This window comes from Mastigoproctus giganteus, chromosome 2, assembly GCF_048544385.1.
Source record: "Mastigoproctus giganteus isolate SK-2022 chromosome 2, ASM4854438v1, whole genome shotgun sequence".
Taxonomy (NCBI): domain Eukaryota; kingdom Metazoa; phylum Arthropoda; class Arachnida; order Uropygi; family Thelyphonidae; genus Mastigoproctus; species Mastigoproctus giganteus.
Genome location: NC_143576.1, coordinates 155,954,540 through 155,973,510, shown reverse-complemented (window position 1 = coordinate 155,973,510; position 18,971 = coordinate 155,954,540). Strand labels below are relative to the sequence as shown.

The window sequence follows — 18,971 nt, the reverse complement described above, 5'->3', positions numbered from 1 at the left end:
CCCCTATAAATGCTCCTTATATCTGCGAAAGATTCTCGCTGGGTCATTATTTCATCGTTAGTGTATGGTATACCACCACACCAAATTTTGTCCCGCTTCATCGCGAGTTGCACGGGTTACACTATGTTTTCTACGTGTTCTGTTAATTTTGTTGAGCAGTGTAGCTTTATAAGTAGTCCTAAAACGGATAGTTATTTATTGATTAATTTCCTCAAGAGAAAACTCAACTCAAAGTTTCGCATATTGTGCAATATATCGATGATGTTTGTATAATACATCGATAATTTCTTCTTTCGTCATGTATTTTGGAACATCATGGATTAAGAGTGTGGGGTTTGAAAATTTTAGTTTGTCAGATATTATTCCTTTTTAGTGAACGATTCTGAGGAGGCAATTCTCTCACGATCTTGCTGGTTGGTGGTTTCAAGTATTATTCTTCTATTCCTGATAGTACGTTTCGATTTAATTTTCTAACATCTTTGTAGTTGCTTCTTAAAGTATTGGCAACAGTATCTTTAATGTTTTTACTGGTATTGAGTTTACATTGTTCTAAAACTCGAAGTATTAGTAGATGTTGCTTATTTTTATATTTAGAAGTATTTGACTTTACAGTGTCATGTCATCCTTTAAATGTCTAGTTTCAGGTGCTATAGTTGAAAAATTATTCCTTTATTAAGATTTGAGCAAATGTTGGATGTGTTTATTTAGTTCTGAGGGTTCACCCATAAGGTTATCAAAAAGTGACCCTAATTTGTAGCTCGTCCGATCTGATCCTTAAACATTTGTTCTTAATAATGACAGCAGTAGTAATATTATCTAAGTCTGTCCATTTTTCCAGTAGAAAGTTGGATGCTGTCTAATTGATCTTGCTGGACTCATTAGTCAAGTATTGAACCACAACTTTTTAAAGCTTGGGTATCACCTCATAGACATATGAAACTCCTTCGAAATTAGTTCTTGTTTCACCGAAAACGTATATTTTTGGGGCACGTCCAGGACGTTGAAATAGCGGAGCATCTTTCCAAATACAAGAAATTTCATCTTTGTCTGAAGTTTGATCAGTGTGCTAGAGGATATCCCTGGCACATGATCACAACTAGGTATACTGTCTCTAAAATTTATGCTTTCATTATCGCTGGTTACTACTGTGACAATACCAGGAAAACGGGGGAATCCCCAAAGTTCAGGAGTTATCACTTTTCTTTACAGTAACCACGTTTTAGTCTAGGTGGTTTCACAAACATCTGATGTTTATCAAAAAGCAAATTTTCAGTGGGAATAAAGGCGCAGTGAGTAACTAAACAGGAAATTTTATGAATGAAAGCATATGATACAGCATGGTGTTATGCAATACCTTTCATACAGCTGTACATCATATTCACCATAAACTAGAGGAACTAAGGACGAATAAAATATATATAGGATTCACTTGGATCCCCGGCAGCAAAAGAAATGAATTAGCAGACCAATAAGACAAACAAGCTAGTCTCCCAGTAGAGAACTGTTTTACATTTCCATACACAGGTTATGGTAATAAATCAATAATTCATTAGTTCCATAATGGCCGGCAATTTGGCAAACGCTGTCTAACAATAAATTGTTCCAAATAAAACAACTTCAACCCTGGAAAACCAGCTTCTGAAAACGAAGCCAAGAAGTTCACTTGGCCAGATTGCGATTTGGCCATACACATTTAACGCATGAATATCCACGCAGAAGAACCTCCTCAATATCAAAACTGCAATGTCCTCAATCAATTTAGAATTTACTCTTAGAATCCTCTATCTATGAGACTGAATTTTGATCCTCTTTCCAAAAACTGTAAAGAGGAAAGATATGTCAGATGTTTTTTCATACTTAAAGCAATAAAACGTTATAATCCACCTATGTTACTTTCTCCAACACAACTAAAAACAGAAAAGAAAGAAAACTAAACATCCTAGATACTGGCGCACTATAGCCGCAGAAGTTGATGCTATATTAAAAAACCACAACCACATCTGTTGAATGGATTGAGATGTGAAGAAAGCAAAATTATTACAAAACAAGATGTGAAAACAATAACGCGATTAACTGGAAGTGCATTTCTTAACTTCAGAGTTTCTGAATTCAGAAAAGAGAGAGAAGAGGAAAGAGGATAAAAAGAGATCTCTTCTACAGTATTTCTCTTTCTTGTATATGTTTCGCATGGCTCTCTTCTGAATCAACTAGTGATGGGTGTAATAAAATTATTAGTAATCGAGAGACGTGAATGATTATTAGTTGATAACTACTAATCGTTCGATTATATCATTCCAATTATATAATAGAATGAAATAATTGAAATAATTCGATTATACCATATGATATAGTCAAATTATTTGTCATCATCGAAATAATCGTATGATGTGCTGTAATCTAAATAACCGATTATGGCCTCTAAAGTGATGCAGATGTTTAATTCATGCTGACTACTTTTTTTTTTAAATCTTTTTGCGAAAGTTGAAGAGATTAGGCCTACGTGTATATGGATAAAGCATGTAATTTTCTCTAAGGAAATTTCGGTGGTCAAAAGGAAAAATCGGAGTTTCAATGACAGGAACAGGGTCTACGGTGGCGCAGGTGTTCCTTGAGCCCTATAACTGGAGTTATTACTGTATGCTATTTAATGCTAATGCATTATGAGAAGTGTTTAAGAGACTTTTCCTGAAGGCCACAAAACACACTCGTTCCTGTTGAGAAGGGCCGCAAAGAAAAATGCCAAAAAGAATGACAAGAAAACCGAAAGATTTCACTGGTCAAAAGGAAAAATATGGAACTATTTCTTGCTATCGCGCAACACTTCATAAGGTAATAAAATCATTAAAGGGACAAATCTTGCAAAAGCTGACAATGAAAAATCGTTGGAAAGAGGGCTAAGAACGGAGGAAAGGAGTTGTATTAATATACGAATAAAAAAAAAAGCAGAAAACAAATTAAATACGCCCTTGCAAGATCAAAGTGGTGGCATCATGGACAAACCATCCAAAAATGACGATCGTGTTGAACAGGTATTTTGCAACTACTGGAACCACTTAATGCTACTAAGGAATAGTGAAGCTGAATTGAAAAAAAAAGTGGCGTAAGGATATCAGGAAAACGCCTATTTGAAAGGATATTGAGGCTGAGAAAGTGCGGATGGATAGTGTACATCCAATTATACTGAAACAGGCCGCAGATGACCGCATCCAACCATCAATAATGTTAATTATATTGTTATTAGATTCCAGGAGTATTCCCTTGGACCGGAAAAGTGTCAATATCTCCCCATTCCATAAAGAAGGAGCCAAAGAAGTTATCGCTAATTATAGCCCAGTGAGACTGACTTCTGTAATTGGTAAGATCAATGAATCTATGGTTAAAGACAAAATACAGGACCACTTCGAAAAGAATGTTATCCTAAATATATCTCAGCATGATTTCGGAAAGTGAAGTTTTTACTTATTAACCTGATAAATTGCGATGACGAGATTATATATGGCATTGGTGACAAACAACTTTGACATTTTATCTATATTTTAATAAGGCTCATGAGAAGTTCTTGTATAAATTAGAGCAATTAGGGATAACAGGGATCCATTAGTAATTTTCGAATTGGTTGAAAGACAGAGGGTGGTCATAAACAGATTCTCCAGAGTGGACCGGAATAGCAAGGGGTATTAGTTCCATATCTTCCTAAATGATAATGATGAGGGAAAACGGGGAAGCTGCCAAATTTTTCTGACGACTTAAAAGTTGAAAGTCTGATTAACGATTTGAACCAGGCTATATTTCTTCAAAAGAAGTTGGACAGAACGCAAGTACTGGTTGAAGCATCGCAGCTAAAGTTTAATGTTTCCAAATGGGCAGTATTGCACCTTGAATCACAGAACCCAGCAGTAGTTTATAGATTGGGGAGCTAAAGAGAAGAATAAAAGGATGTACTGGACGAGAAAGATAATACAAAAAAGAATAAGTTTAATATGCAGTGTAAGCAGACAGCATGATTTATCGGAGTTTTGAAAGTAGAAAATCGCTATTCCTCCCTATAATACTATGGTGGGACATATTGGAAGTATTGCATCCTAGCCGATCTGGAGGTTCCATCTAAAGAACAACATAGGGCTTCTGGAGAAGGCGCAACGAAGGGCGACTAGAAGAGTACTAAACATTATCTCTGTGAGGAACGGCTTAGAAGATGTGGCCTACAGAGCTTAGCAACTAGACACCTTGTGGGAAGGGGGTTGCTAACGTATATGAAATTCCTGTAATTCCTCCCTAATCCATTTTACTAAGAGTTTAGTAAAATGGATTAGGGAGGAGTATATCCTTAATGGTGAGCGAAAGAAGACCCAAATGGCAGAGCTTTAAAATCTTAGCACAGAACAGATATGTGTTATAAAGTTTTAACTTCGGCAATGTGTTACGAAATGTAAGAATAAGTTATCTGCAAGTGGCCAGAGCGGAGAGTAGTTTGATCATACTACCTACTTACACAAAATTCAATGAAGAATTGAATGGGCACGTTTTGACGTTGGGAATAATATGAGTATTTTTATTATTATTTTTTTTTTCGGTAGATTTGATTCCTTGTGAACTTATTTTTCTCCTTCCTGCTTATAAGATTTTAATACTAATATTACCATCTTTCATATGTTTAAAAACAGAACCACGACTCAGGGGTTTCAAAGCATTTATAAATGCAACGTAATATCGTTTTCAGATTAACCACAAAGCACCTTGTCACTTATCCATACAAAGTTAATGACATCTTGCTACACCGTTTTGCGACACGAGACCTTGGAGCTCAGGTTTACGCTAATTGTCCCTTTAATCAACACATTAATCCCTCATACAAAGAAGGCATTTCATCTGTTTGGACTTTTTAAAAATACCCTCTAAAAGCGTTAACATCGACAAAGTGGTTTTAAACTGATACGCCTCTCTTTTACTGCCGATTTCGAGTTTGCTGACGTCATTCGATGCCCTCCTGAACTTGTACAACCTCCACAGTCGAATATATTCAAAAGAATGCAACGAAAATTCTTGTACAGGCGAAGTGCTATAGCTATTGAAATGATGACCTCTCTTCGACAAGAGGGTCGCTCTGCCTTTACAATTAGCAGGAGAATTAATTATCTGGAGTTGCCTGCGGAAGTATGTTTTATTTGCCCTCAAAAAGCGTCGGAAATTATACGCTTAATGACATAAGCACTTAATATACCAAGTCTGTATCTGACAGTTAACGCCATTTATGTTTAATAAATACTGCAGTTACAGAATAATTTCACGAATTAACAACACTTATATTTCTATTTTATATTATCTCTGCTCTGATTTGCTTTCTTTAGCATATAACATTACATATTAATACTATTAATAGTAATGCCATTAATAAATTTGGGCTGGTTTTCAATCAGGAGAAGAGTGTAGTAATGGTTCTAAAGAGGAGTGGTCTGGTCGAGATCTGATCTGGAACAGGAATATCCCACTGAAGTGTAAGAAAGCTATATGCAAGACCTATTACGTACCAGTTGTGACGTATGCATCTGTAACTTGGACTATGAGGAAGAAGGATGAGAGCAGAATGAATGCAGGGGACAGAAATGAGATTTGTGATCTGCATAGCCGGAAAGACAAGATGCGACGAAATCAGGAATGATGTGATTAGGGGAGAGAATTTAGGTTGAAACACTTTGGAATTGAATTGAAAGATCCCGTTTTAAATGGTTCAGACATGTCCAGAGGATGAACGAGAGGCTTTTGCCAAGAAGAATTTTTGATTTACAAATAAAGGACAAAATACCAAGAATGAGGTGGCAGGACATGATGAAGACCGATATCATTAAGAGAGGAGGAAACTGGAGTGATATCAACGACGGAGGAAAGTACAGGACAGGACAGGACAGGGCATGGTAGCGAGGCTTTTTATATGTCTACCCGTGGAACAGCGGAACGATGACGATAATGTTATTACGTAGAGGTATCTGCAATAGGGTATTAGGATTTAGAGCAGAGAAAATAGACTTCAAAATCTATACGGTGGTAATCTCACTTTCTCCCCTGAAGGTTTGACTGCTGTAAGTTTTGAGTTTAAGTTGATTAAGTGGGTTTTTTTTTTTCTCAAAATCCCCTCACGCTATGTTCCATGAGTCGTAGAATGAGGGGATCTATATTGGAGGTCTCCGCTTTGTCGTTTCCGTATAATGTTATTTTTCATTTTAATTTCCAAATGTGAAAACCTTCTCCTCTTTGTAAATTTTTTTTTTTTATAACTTCAACCTCTCTGATGCAACCTATAAACCAAGAGGTGATAGCGATATTCAAAGCCTATTATCTTCGGCGGGCCATGCGAGATTTGATCGCTGAGATAGATGTTGTAGACACGATCCTCGGTTCGAGGGTTCTGGAGGAAATACAATGTCAAGAATTCAATATAAAAACTTAAGCCATCGCGGAGGAAGTCGCTCGAACTTCTATGAAGGATGTGTGTCGGAATATATGGTTTGAGGCGTTCACGGTGGCTAAGAAATTGAAAATACCTCAGAAATCCAGTTATTTCAGATTACTTCGGAAATTATTGATCGCGGAATTGGTAAATTTCACGATTAATAATTTCCTTCAATTCTATATCCAGTTTTTGATAATGCATCCTCTTGAAGGATATATATATATATGAGAGAGAGAGATATCTGAACCTTGGCATGCATGCTCCAAGTGCCATAGGGGCCCACTTATGTTATTTTTCAAAAATCCATTGAGCATGGCATCTAACTGTCCATTATTAAGCAAACAGTGTTTGACTTTAATTTGTTGAGGGCGTTTTTGTATGCTTTAAATTATCGGGTGGTCAAAGAAAGCAAGTTCAAGCGTTCCTTTCATTGTTAAATGTTTTCACAAAGCTGTGTAGAAGCTATTGCAGATGGAGATTACCTGTCGATGCATTTCTAAAGTACAAGTGACACTGAGTCATTTGATGCCTAGAGGTATATTTCGTAAAACAGTGATAAGTGACGAAACATGGCTGCTCCAGTTAATTAGGATTATTCGAGGTTTTTTACTTTATCATTATAAAATGGGCATAAACGCTGCACAAGCCGCTAGTAAAATGTTCGGAGTAGATGCAGTCAGTGAAAGCCCACACGATCGACCACAATTGACGATACGAACTGAAAGACGCAACTGAGTCGGATTCAAGTCAAAGTTGCCAGGCGCTTGCGGAAAGATTCAGTGCGAGCAAAGAAACTACTCGTTTGCATCGACTGGGAAATATGTGCAACCTGCGCAGATAACTGTAAAATATGTGCAACCTGCGCAGATAACTGTAAAATATGTGCAACCTGCGCAGATAACTGTACACAGATTCACAATGACAACAAACTCTAGAGGCTACCAATTTGCCTATCATTGCTTCTGCGTCACGAGCCACTTTTTCATCGATTGTTATCCCCACTTCACCAAAAGAAGATTTTGCTGTGTATCTGGGAATACAGCTGATATCGTCCATTACTAGCTTCTACCATTTGACCAAACGACCCAGTGGACAAAGTGTTTGTTTTCATTTTTTTAATGGTATCCTAAATATCCGCGTGAAGTATTTTGGTCACCTGATACCTTATACCAAATTTGCGATATCAGGAATTCAACCAGACGCTGTAAATGTCACTCAACAACTTTAAAAATGCAAATAAAAAAAAAATAAAAATACTGGATATAAATACAAAAATAGCATATTGAAAATATGCTTATTTTAATGAATTGATTATTGAACCTGTTCTTATTGATTATTTTAATCAATAGCAATAAATAAGTTTCTGGAATTAAGTTCTCAAATAATACATAGTGGACATAGTATGTTTGTTGGGCTGGGTGTGCAATACTCTGCAAAGCTAGTTGAGTGAGAGTTGTTTGGTATTGTTTGTGTTGTTCATCTGACCACTTAGTGACTGGAAGGCTCCCTCACCATGGATTGAGCTTTCCAGCTCAATCGGGGTGTCCACCTCCTGCAGAACAAGGAGGGGGAATGCAAGGAAGTGTAATAGGAGTGAGTAGGAGAGTTGGGGTAGCAGAAGAAGATAGGTTATAGAGAAAGATGCCTGAGACAGACTGGTTGAGCTACGGAGTGAAAAAAAGTCCATAAGTTTCTTGCGTTTTTTTTTTTTTTTTATTTGGTTTTTAGTAGCATTAGCAACCAAGGCCATATTGCTCTGGGATATGCGGTGGTCATTCCATGACCTTTCCGCATCCTCCGTATTTGGTGGTCACGGGCTCGAATCCCGGTCTAATCAAGAAGCGTGTGCTACACACTGTTGCTCCTTCCCACCTGGCTACTGAGGCGCTGTTTCTTGCGTCATTGACGGGATTCGAACACTGCGTGAGGAGGACAATGATTATAACCACTGTGCTACCACGAGGACAACCTACCTACATGAAGTTACATTAGCTGTATTTCCACATTGGTACCATCCAATGGAAACAGATGAGAGGAATATTCATTCCGTGGACTGACTTTTAGAATCGATGGGCCAATTGCCTTACAAAAAAATAAGGCAAGTGCCACTTTATTCTACCTTTACTGCCTGACGACAACCTTTCCTTCCGTTTCCCCCCCCCCCCCCCACACTGTTTCAATCACGTCCTTCAAAGTTTCGCGAAAACATTGCTTTCAGTGCGAATTTAATAATGTTGAACAAATTGCCATTTTCACGACTCCGGAAATCATCTCTTGAGAAATGGGGATGTTAACTTCCTATCCTCGTATACAAATGCAGTTATGTGGCGTGAAGCAAAGTAAATGCTGTAAACAGCACAAGTGTTGAGTAATTTGGCACTTCCTGATCTCCAGCAAGGACTATAACTTTTCTTTCAGGCAACTGCTTCTGCTCCATTCCCACATTAAAAGTTTGGACGCGATATATACAATAAAAGTAAGTATACCTTTAATCTGTTTTTTTTTTTTTTTTGTTTTAGGTTGTTTCTAACCCTCGATGAAATCAGCCATAGGTTAATATATTTCATCGGACAGTTTTTGTGATTCCGTTCGGTATTTTCTAAATACCGAACGGAATTGATGGGGCCCTCGTTATCCCGAATGGGTAACAACGGTCTTCCTAATAGGGAAGCGTTGCCTATTCAGGGAATTTGAGCGGTTTAGTTCACAGAGTGTGTGAGGAGTAACTGTCCCTTTCTTCTTTCGACGGCATTTCTTCCTCTCCTACTATCACTTTCCTAAACCTTTTTGCGAGAATAAGTAACATTAGTCTTCTCCACTGGTGAGCGTTACTTATTCAACGCAGTGCAATACCTGGGCAACTCGTTGTGAAGGTATTTACAATATGAGATATAATTAAACGATGCATGCATATTACCTGGGTAGTAGAAATGATCGAAGTGCATTACCCATACATAAACAACCATTTTCACAACCTTAGACATTTAGTCAAGAATATGGGCGCCGGGTGGATATTTTTCAAGGTGGTGCATGTGGGAATAATTTTGTTCACCAAATTTTCATCGAAATAAATTAATAAAAACATTAAAAATTGTGTATTACTTCGAAATCCAAAGGTGGTGCACTTGCACCATGCTGCCGGCGCTCGTGGTCGAGAAATATTTTTAGATACGGAGATATTTATAATTTTATAACTTTTTCCCTATAAGGGGCAGAAGGGCTGATTGCCCATCGTTGAGAATTACACTGGACCAGCAGTTCTCAAACTTTAATGATATAAAGACCCTCCCACCAACGTTTAGTTTTAAATATTGTTGGCGATTTCTATTAGTTTGAAAATGTTTTCAGGGCCTTCCAAGCTTAAAACAGTTTTTTCTTTTCTCTGAATTTGTCACTTTTTAAATATTGATAAAAGATTTCTGACATCCCCACCCTTCCCCGAAGCATCTGGTCGAACCCATAGGGATCAGCGGACTACAGTTTGGTTAACGCGGCCCTGGATAAAATAATATCGATATAACCGCCTTTATCTTAACTATCAACGTTTAAAATTAAAAAAAAGCAAATTGAAAAGTTAGTAACATTAGATATCCCTTATGTACTGAAGAATATTTCAAATTCGTTTGAACATTTATCAAAGCATTCAACTTACAAAATAGGATGATATAAAGAATTGAAAGTGAGGCAATAAAAAAAACACTTCTCTGCAGAGCTGGCTCACCTAAAGGTTATAATTTCTTTAAAAAACTACTGACTGTCCTCATAATTTCAATTTTTCCTTCAAGTTTATCGTGTGACTGATCGTGAACGGAGCAGTTTATTCCTAGTGTGTTGTGTTCCGTTATTTGATACCAGTGGAATTTAAATCAAATTGAAAACATAAATATCGTACTAGTATTTATTACTCTGATTCCCATTCATCGAAAGTGCATATGAAATGGAAGATGGTGTATTAACTGTTTCACTGTAATCAAAGGGTGATTAGCGCCATTAATCATTCTACGTTTACTAATTTGAAGGAACTACTTTCGGATAGGTCTGCATGCATTCTTCTGCAGTCATTTAACATTAAACCAAAAATAAATCTTCAAATTCGAAAGAAGCTGCATCTGATAGAGAAGTGGAGACAACAGCTAAAGTGCGGATAATTAAGAGAAAGTACAAGTTAAGCAAAGTTATTTGCCATCAAGGTGAAGTGCGAAGACCTGTGATAGTAGCTGTCATAAACAAATTATTTGTTTGTATTTTAAGTTTTAACCAATCGCTTTTATATACGACAGAACTAAACAGGCCATTTCAAGCATCCACCCTTACTCCCCTTAAGTACGTTCAATACACTAATGAAAACTATTTCGTTTGCGTGTACATGACTCAACACGCCCGCTCTCTCTCTCTCTCTCTCTCCTGCAGCAATGACGGATTGATGATTCTTGAGATCTGCTGTAGACTATCCAAATATGCCATTCCATCTTCCATTTTAGCACGAGAGCCATCTAATTTTACACAGACCTTGGACAAAGTCCTGTACTTTATTTATTTGAGACCAGTGTTTAGGGACATAAATGTGCTCGATTAACAAGTACATCATGCCTGGGATCACCTTCTCCCACTTCACCTGCCGCTGGAGGGCGCTGAAGAACGCCCGAATGCAGCAATTCACCTTCGATGACATACAACAGTGGCAACGACTTCTGACCTAGACAGGGAGAAACGAACATAAATCTTAGAGGAATCTTTGTTTTAATTTCTCTCGCAGACCTATATCGTGCAAAACGCACAATTACTCAAACACCTGCGTGTCTTCTTCCGTAAATTATACGTCTATTATCGGCTGGCTGAGCTCATCCGATAAGTTTAGTGGACTTTACGATCTTCAGTTACTTCCTCCATATCAAATAAGTCCACCATACAACACACGAAGTGAAATAAATATTCCCTCCTCTTTATTCTTTATAACCGATCTATTAAAACGCCTTTATTTTTATACGTGACCATATGTAACCAAAACCAACGCATTGAAGACAACGTCTGCTGGTATGAATTGACAACAGTCAATTTATTGGCAATAAGTACAGAATATTATCGTTAACTGAAGAAATACTTCTTGTTTTACTGCCTTATAAGGATATACGTAATTTAAAAATGTTCCAGTTTCGTCATATTAGCATTTAATCTGGTGGACCAGTTTATGATACTCAATAAAAGATATCCATCTCGTGGCCAGCGTTAGATATCAGAAATAGTGTAATGTGATATATTGTCAGGAAAGTTTCTCATAAAATAATACTCTGAGCAATAAAACCACTGAAATAAAGTTCAAAATATTTATTGATAGTTCTCCCACAATTTCTTTATAGTTTTTATCTGAACGTTTTGTTAAATTATGCATTCTTAATATTATAACTATTTTTTTAAAATTAAATCGCTTCTCCTTAGCGTATGATTTTATTAAAAATAGTGTCAAATTAAGAATATAATTTAACGAAAACTTTACACTTAAAGGTATGAAAAATGTCTAAAATCATGGTGATATATTTTCACGCTAAACAATAAATGCCTCCTACATCACCAGCTATCACATTGTATTACAGTATTTTTTTAAAATAAACTTACTCTCACGAGGTGAGTTTTGATAAAATCATTTAGTTGACGTGTGCATTGCGTTACATTTCAGAACGAGTTTGCAAATACAGTAGTAATAATTCGTGATTTATAACAAAAGCTAAGAAAAAGGATTTCGTTTCTGCACATCCACCACATTACCATTAATTCCATTAATCAGCGCATGAAAAGAAACATAAGACCAGTGTGCTTTAGCTACAATATACGGTATATAAATGGCCTTAGGATGGCTCGACAATCATTCTACAAGGCAAAATATAAAATTTAATAAAAATACGTTCCACTAGGAGTCTAGTTGTTACATGCTAACGGACGGATGGGCATAGTGAAGGCAACAGGCGTATTATGCATATATGCTAACGTGCCTGAAAAGTAAGCATAGCTACTATAAAAAGCGAGTCATATCATTATTATACGAATAACAAATATGAGCCGAGCTTTGCCAACGTTTGAAGGATCATTAGTTTTGCGTTAATGTTTTTAAATATTAAAGAAAAACCATTAAACTTCCCTTCCTTCAGTCTACCATTATAAGGATAATCTTGCTTATGAACCTTAATTGGTTCATAAGGGTTCATAAGAAAGATTATATATTTAAATGGTAAAGGCTAAATTATATTCAAATTTGAAAAAATTTAAAATTTTCAAATTTAGAATACGGATTGCTTGTATCTTCTTCCGAATGTTTTTTTTTTTATCAAAAGGGGAAAAAATACAGTCAGGTATATTTGGGCTTTCAATATGACTGCGACACGCTCTCTGGAAGCATAAATTTTCTTGACTCATGTTGAAAATCCCATAGGACTTAAACATACTGGCCTACCAAAGTTTTCGGACCTTCCCAACGTTGTAAACGAGATATATCAAATCAGAAATAGGTTTAAAAGTCTGTGGGCACCAGTAGAATTGTCACAAACAAGCAGAAAGGATCGTTCTTGCGGTTTTCGAAGAGGCTTCATGGACGGATGTCTTATCAGCAATTTTCCGTTGTTTGCAACAGCTACAAATTTTTAACCTAACAGTCACCCGCAGCCGCCGATGTACTGAAAATATTGCAGAAAGAGGACAATATAAGCAAATGGTCACACAAACAAAAAAGGAATTGCCAATCTCTGAAGAAAGCGGTGGAAGGTAATCGAGCGACATTATTGAAAAAATTTGTTAGAGTTCTAGACGTCAACAGAAGTTTCGTACGACATGGGTTTTAATGGCACTGCTGCTGCTCACAAAGCACGCCTGGAACGCCTTTTTCTGTAGAAAGCGGCGTAGACATTTATAAGATTCAGAGCAGTACATAATTATTAGAACAATAATGGTAGAATACTCACAAGCTGAGGTGGCCGTAGCCTTTACCCTATCAAGAATAATAATTTCAACTTCGAACCGTAAGAGGTGTGTTGAAGGCAAATTCAAGTCAAGAGTTAAAACATTGCTGTTTGGTCATAACAGTGAAATGCCCTAGAGAATTAACTGTCTGATTTGGTATAGTGAATCTCGATTCGCCATCTGTACACCAGTGAATCAAGATTCAATCTTATAATTGATTTTCGGTCTCCACATTTTTGAGAGAGGTACCGTGCTACTCAAAGATATAGGAATGAACGATAATGCTCTTCCACACAGCTGAATCCCTTGAAGGTAAGAATATTCTTCAGGTGGAATGACCAGCCAAATTTCCGGACCTGAATTCGACTGAACATGTCTGTGATGCTAACCTCGACCTCCTCTCAGAACCCTCCTAAGTTATGCCTTTTACAGGAGTGGGACCTTAGCAAAGAAAAGAGCTCGTTGTGAAAGTTGGTTGACTTTTAGGCGTTCATACGCCCTATTAAATATCTAAATAATGCAGGACTTCTAATTGTAATCATGACTTAATAACTATGACTCGTAAATTGAATATAATCCATCCTTACAATACCACTCTTCCCCATAAGATTTGATCGAACTTTAGGACTCGTGCGTACTTATTATCTTGGTATTTCAGATTTTATGAATAACTTAATCTTTTCATATTAAAAGATCATTTAGATATTTGAACTTGCTGATTTTTTATGAATAAAACACTGACTGCTGGCTGTGCTTTTTTTTTTTTTTTTGGAGAAGCTAAAGCCAGAGCAATACTCCATTTTTTTTTTTTTTTTTTTTTTTTTTTTAATGAAAGTCAAACGTTTTAGGGAGAGGAAGCCATACGACCCTAACCCGGTGTAAAAAACAGTCACTGAATATAATTTATCGTACCGTCTTGAGAGAGACTGTCCTGCTTGTTATTTTTAGGATCAGACAGACATAATTAGAAAATTGTAATATTACTATATTTAAATTTTCTATTAAACAACTATATAAGTAACTATATAATTTATATGATAAACCATTATCATTTGAATACCTTTGCTCTTGTAAACGATCTTAATGTATCCCTCAAACTCTTAAGATGTTGTTTAAACTGGATGATCTTATGCTGTTCAACATTGTGGCACCATAGTATTTTACAGGAAAATATATAACATGATATTTTTCAATTGGTTTTAATATTCTAATATATTATAATAATATTTTTAATTTACGATTTGATATTGTCGGAGGCCACCTTCGCGTTATTGTCGCTCGGCCCGTCTTTTTTTTCTTCTTGACCTTCAAGAGCATGCACGCAGTAACTCCCGTTGAATACCCGATCACATTAACCCAACAGATAGTCATCAAAATTATTTTATAAGCATGTAGATAACGGCAAATACATAATGTGGTATTTATTAAAACACGTTTTGCTTTAAACAGGAACAGAAAATATTCCAGTACCTAAAATTAATGACAGTGAAAGACACGTCTAAATGATAATAAAGAGTTCTGCTTGAGATTCCCTCGAGACAGCACGTGTTTTAGTCCAGGGACGAAACAGGTGGGTGAAAAACGATAACGCGTCTCATGACCTCTGTATTATCTTAGCTGCATCATGGGTGTGGGTTAACTGTTCGTTGGTGGTTTATTTGAACAGGCTCATAATAAAGAGATGCGCTTGTGGTGTCAAATTTAAGAGCGCGACTTTCTTTGAGTGAATCCGATTCATCGAGCAGATGAACGCTATGGTGGTTTTACACTTTACTCTACCAGTGGGGGAATGATCATAAAGTAGACTCGGAAACATTCTAGGATACAGAATGGATTAGAAACAAACAATGTAAGATATACAAAGAAATTTCAGCTCTTTCTTTGCAACAGTTTAATCATACAAGTAATTTTTAGGTATCTTTCAAAGTTTTTATTAATAACAAGATACAACAGGTAACCATTAATAGTGTATCTGAGATCAGAACAATGAACACAATAACAAGAGATCCAACAGGAAGATAAACATTGATATAGATTCAAACATTAAAATCATATGTACAAATGAGGATTGCATTAAGTTAAGTTACCGGCAAAACAAGTAATAATTAATCAATTAGAGAATAGAAAAATAATAAAACACAATACTAATAAACTACAATAATTATATCAGAACTAGTCACTTTGCAGTTTAAGAGAAGAGGCAAATTTGTGGATGGAGTTCAGTGTTGGGAATTGTCAAAGAAGTCAATTGCTGATTCTGTTCAGTGGACTGAACTTCATAAAGTCCATGGTGGCAGAGTCAAGGCGAAACGGTGTAAGGTTCCTGACTTTTCTACAAGGAGCATTGAAGGACCTGACTTTTCTACAAGGAGCTTTTCTACAAGGAGCATTGAAGTTGATTTTGCTAAGGATATCAGATGCTTCATAAGTTCCAGTGATTATTTTGGCTAGAAGGGTGATGTCAGCAGTAACTCTTCTGGTGCACAGAGGCCTCAGATGAAAGTAATCATACAGCGATTCATAATACACTGAGTGATAGAATAGACGTTCACGTTCTCCAATGTGAATTATCTAAACAGTTTTAAATTTTAGAAAAGAATATTCCGTTTTACGACCAATATAACACTTATAGAAAACGATATATTTAGTGATTCTCAGTGTGCCTGTTGTTTGAAATATTGAAGACTCAATAGTTGTTTGTTTTAGCAGAAGAATATTAGGACACGTTTTTTGAATAAAAACCATTAATATCCATTTTAATTCAAGTTTTATTTAATTTCATATCCAGAAATGGAGACAACGTTGTTTCATTATTATGCTATAGTTCAGTTGATATATTCTCTCTCGTACCTAATCTTTATCTTACCATAATCACTTTCTGCACTTTTTCTTAATTGTGTAATCGGAGATAGAAGGCGTTCAGCCATCTTAAAAATATCTATTCATTTTCAAACTTGCTTCACATATCTAAACGAAAGTTGCGCCCACTTTAGTACCATTTGCAGAACGGAGATGCCGTCCTACTGGACAGAACTTTGTATATTGAACATTAAGGAGGATATAAATGATTGAAGAAAAGGTTAAGTGCTATAAGTATTTGCAGCTTTTCTATTTATTTATTTTTTGGTCAGTTATGTATTTCGTTAGGTGAGCCGTGAAACAGATAACGTGATATCAGTTAGTTAGCTTCGTACAAATTGGATATCACATGGTCGCTGGGCAGAATCCTCAATTCAAAATGAATTATCTTCTGTAACGTCATGTGATACCCTTTGGAAAAGTTGCATTCGAATTAAAGTTCATCCAACCTTACTTTTATTGTTTTTATTAATTTTTGTTATTTTTGTTCATTATTTTATTTTAATAGTAACGCGTAGATCAAACAGAAACGGTCAATGATATATCCAAATCATAACGAGTAGTTAACAAACTTAATGTGACAGGAGAGTGTTGATCCACACAATTTAGAGAGTTGTATGAAAATCTTCGTCACTTTCCATGGCTTGCTAAGCTGATCATCGGGTTTGCGGTCTCTTTGCTTAAGTTAATTAAACGATGCCATTGCGCTATTTATAATGCATCTATAAATCTGGGAGAAGAGTGCGAATTAAATTCTAATTTAGAAGAAACTGGTTTACTAATTGACAAAATTAATAAGTAATTAATTTACTTATTAATTAAACTCACGGAACCAAATTTTTCTTATTTATTCCTTCTACTTTACTTTTGTTCTTTGGAACAGTCTTTCTTCATTTGTATTTCCCCAAAATTACAACCTACAAGAATTTAAATCTAATGTCAACAAGTATCTTCCGTCTTCCCGGCCTGCACAATACTATAAGTTATAAAGCTCTAATACCTTTTTTTGTTCGGGATTTTCATTTAAAAAAAAAAAAGTAAAGAATCCCTCAATTTTCTGTTTTGTTTTAAATATATAAATGAAGAAATCTGATCATACAACTCCCTCTTCTAAATACACCACTAACCCACCAATAGTTTGAGCTCCACCGGTGAAGCTAATTTTATTTCTTTTGTGTTATCTGAACCTTTTTTTTTTTTTTTTTGACTACTCATTAAACATTGCTTTTGCACACTCATACACGGAAAAACTATATATTATTAGTGATGTAACAAAATTGTATGCAAATAAGTCCGATTCAATGTTTAAGGAAGGATGAGGACCGTACCATGACTGTTTGTAGAGCAATTTATATTAGCAATAGATATTAAAAATCTAGATTGGGATAATAACTTCAGCAGCAGTAAGAGGAAACATCCAAAAGATACCCTTCACTCTCTTTCTCTCTCTGCGCACGTACGGGTATGCCTCTCTCTCGCATATATTTTGACTAATAATTTTCGCAATATTCTTTTCAGGTATTACTAGCACGCGCCACTAAACTTCACTTTAATAAGTTTCATTTCTTTTGCTCTTCATTCCAGAACCTTCTGCCAGCTACATTCTCAATACCGCCGGAGGACCTCCAGGATCGCGACCTCCAAACTGCACCAGTGCAACATCTGGATCAACAACAACATCCTCGTCTTCGTCGTCGTCTTCCTCATCGAAGAACGACGGGAGTCAGACAAGACAGCGAACCCGTCGTAAACCGCGCGTGCTGTTCTCCCAGGCCCAAGTGTACGAGCTAGAGAGACGGTTCAAGCAACAGCGGTACCTGTCCGCACCGGAGAGGGAACAGCTGGCCAGCATGTTAAAACTCACTTCCACGCAGGTCAAGATCTGGTTTCAGAATCGTCGCTACAAGTGCAAAAGGCAGCGACAAGACAAAACACTCGAACTGACGACGGCAAACATCCATTCTCCTCGCCGTGTCGCCGTGCCCGTGCTGGTCCGCGACGGCAAGCCGTGCCCACCCTCTGCAGCAACAGGAACCACGTATGCCACCGGCCCTGCTCCGTACAACGTTTCCGCTTACCACACGGCGCCCTCTGCAAACTACCCCGGGACTACTTACGGTCAGATGGCAGGACCGCCCGTGCAGCAGAATACAGTCGCCGGATCTGCAGCCGCCGGTTATATAAACGTGCAGTCGGCGCAGATGCAGCAATTGCACCCCTCTCAGACATTGCAGGGATGGTGATTTTTTTTTTTTTTTTTTATTCTGTTTTTACTCACCCGTGATATAGAGGTCGCCGGACTCCCAAGAGGCCGAAGTTACCCCCGCGGTAATGTTTGTAAAAAGTCGGAACTGAGGTCAGTAAAACAAACCAGCTTTCTCAGTGTGATGGACAGAGGAGAGGGGAGGAGGATAACAAAAAAAAAAAAAAAAACAAAGTTTGGTCTGCTTCGTTCCTGCGTCAGTTTCTGTCCTCCCCTGAATGGAACTGAGTCTGTTGGAGTGCAAAAATAAAAAGAAAACTGTCTTGGAAAAAGTTTCTTGAAAATTAAATCTAATATATGCCTGTGTACTTCATAGCAGACTGTTTCTTGAAATGTAGAAATTCGATATTAAACCGTTACCTCACCAAACCTTCCATCTGTTAACTTAGTTTTATACTGGATGTATTGCATATTTGTCCTAATACAAGGTCAGTTCAATCCATAGATTTTATA

The 18,971-nt window shown here is 36.8% G+C and overlaps 1 protein-coding gene across 1 annotated transcript in view; it reads left to right on the top strand.

Annotated features, from left to right (window-relative positions):
- The window catches only part of LOC150089681 (uncharacterized), a 97,895-nt gene extending 79,397 nt beyond the window's left edge, over positions 1-18,498 (top strand). The window contains exon 2 of the mRNA XM_090390074.1: positions 17,840-18,498. Coding sequence (XP_090246200.1) covers positions 17,840-18,498 — 659 coding nt within the window. The remainder of the gene's footprint in view (positions 1-17,839) is intronic.
- The last annotated feature ends 473 nt before the right edge of the window (positions 18,499-18,971 follow it).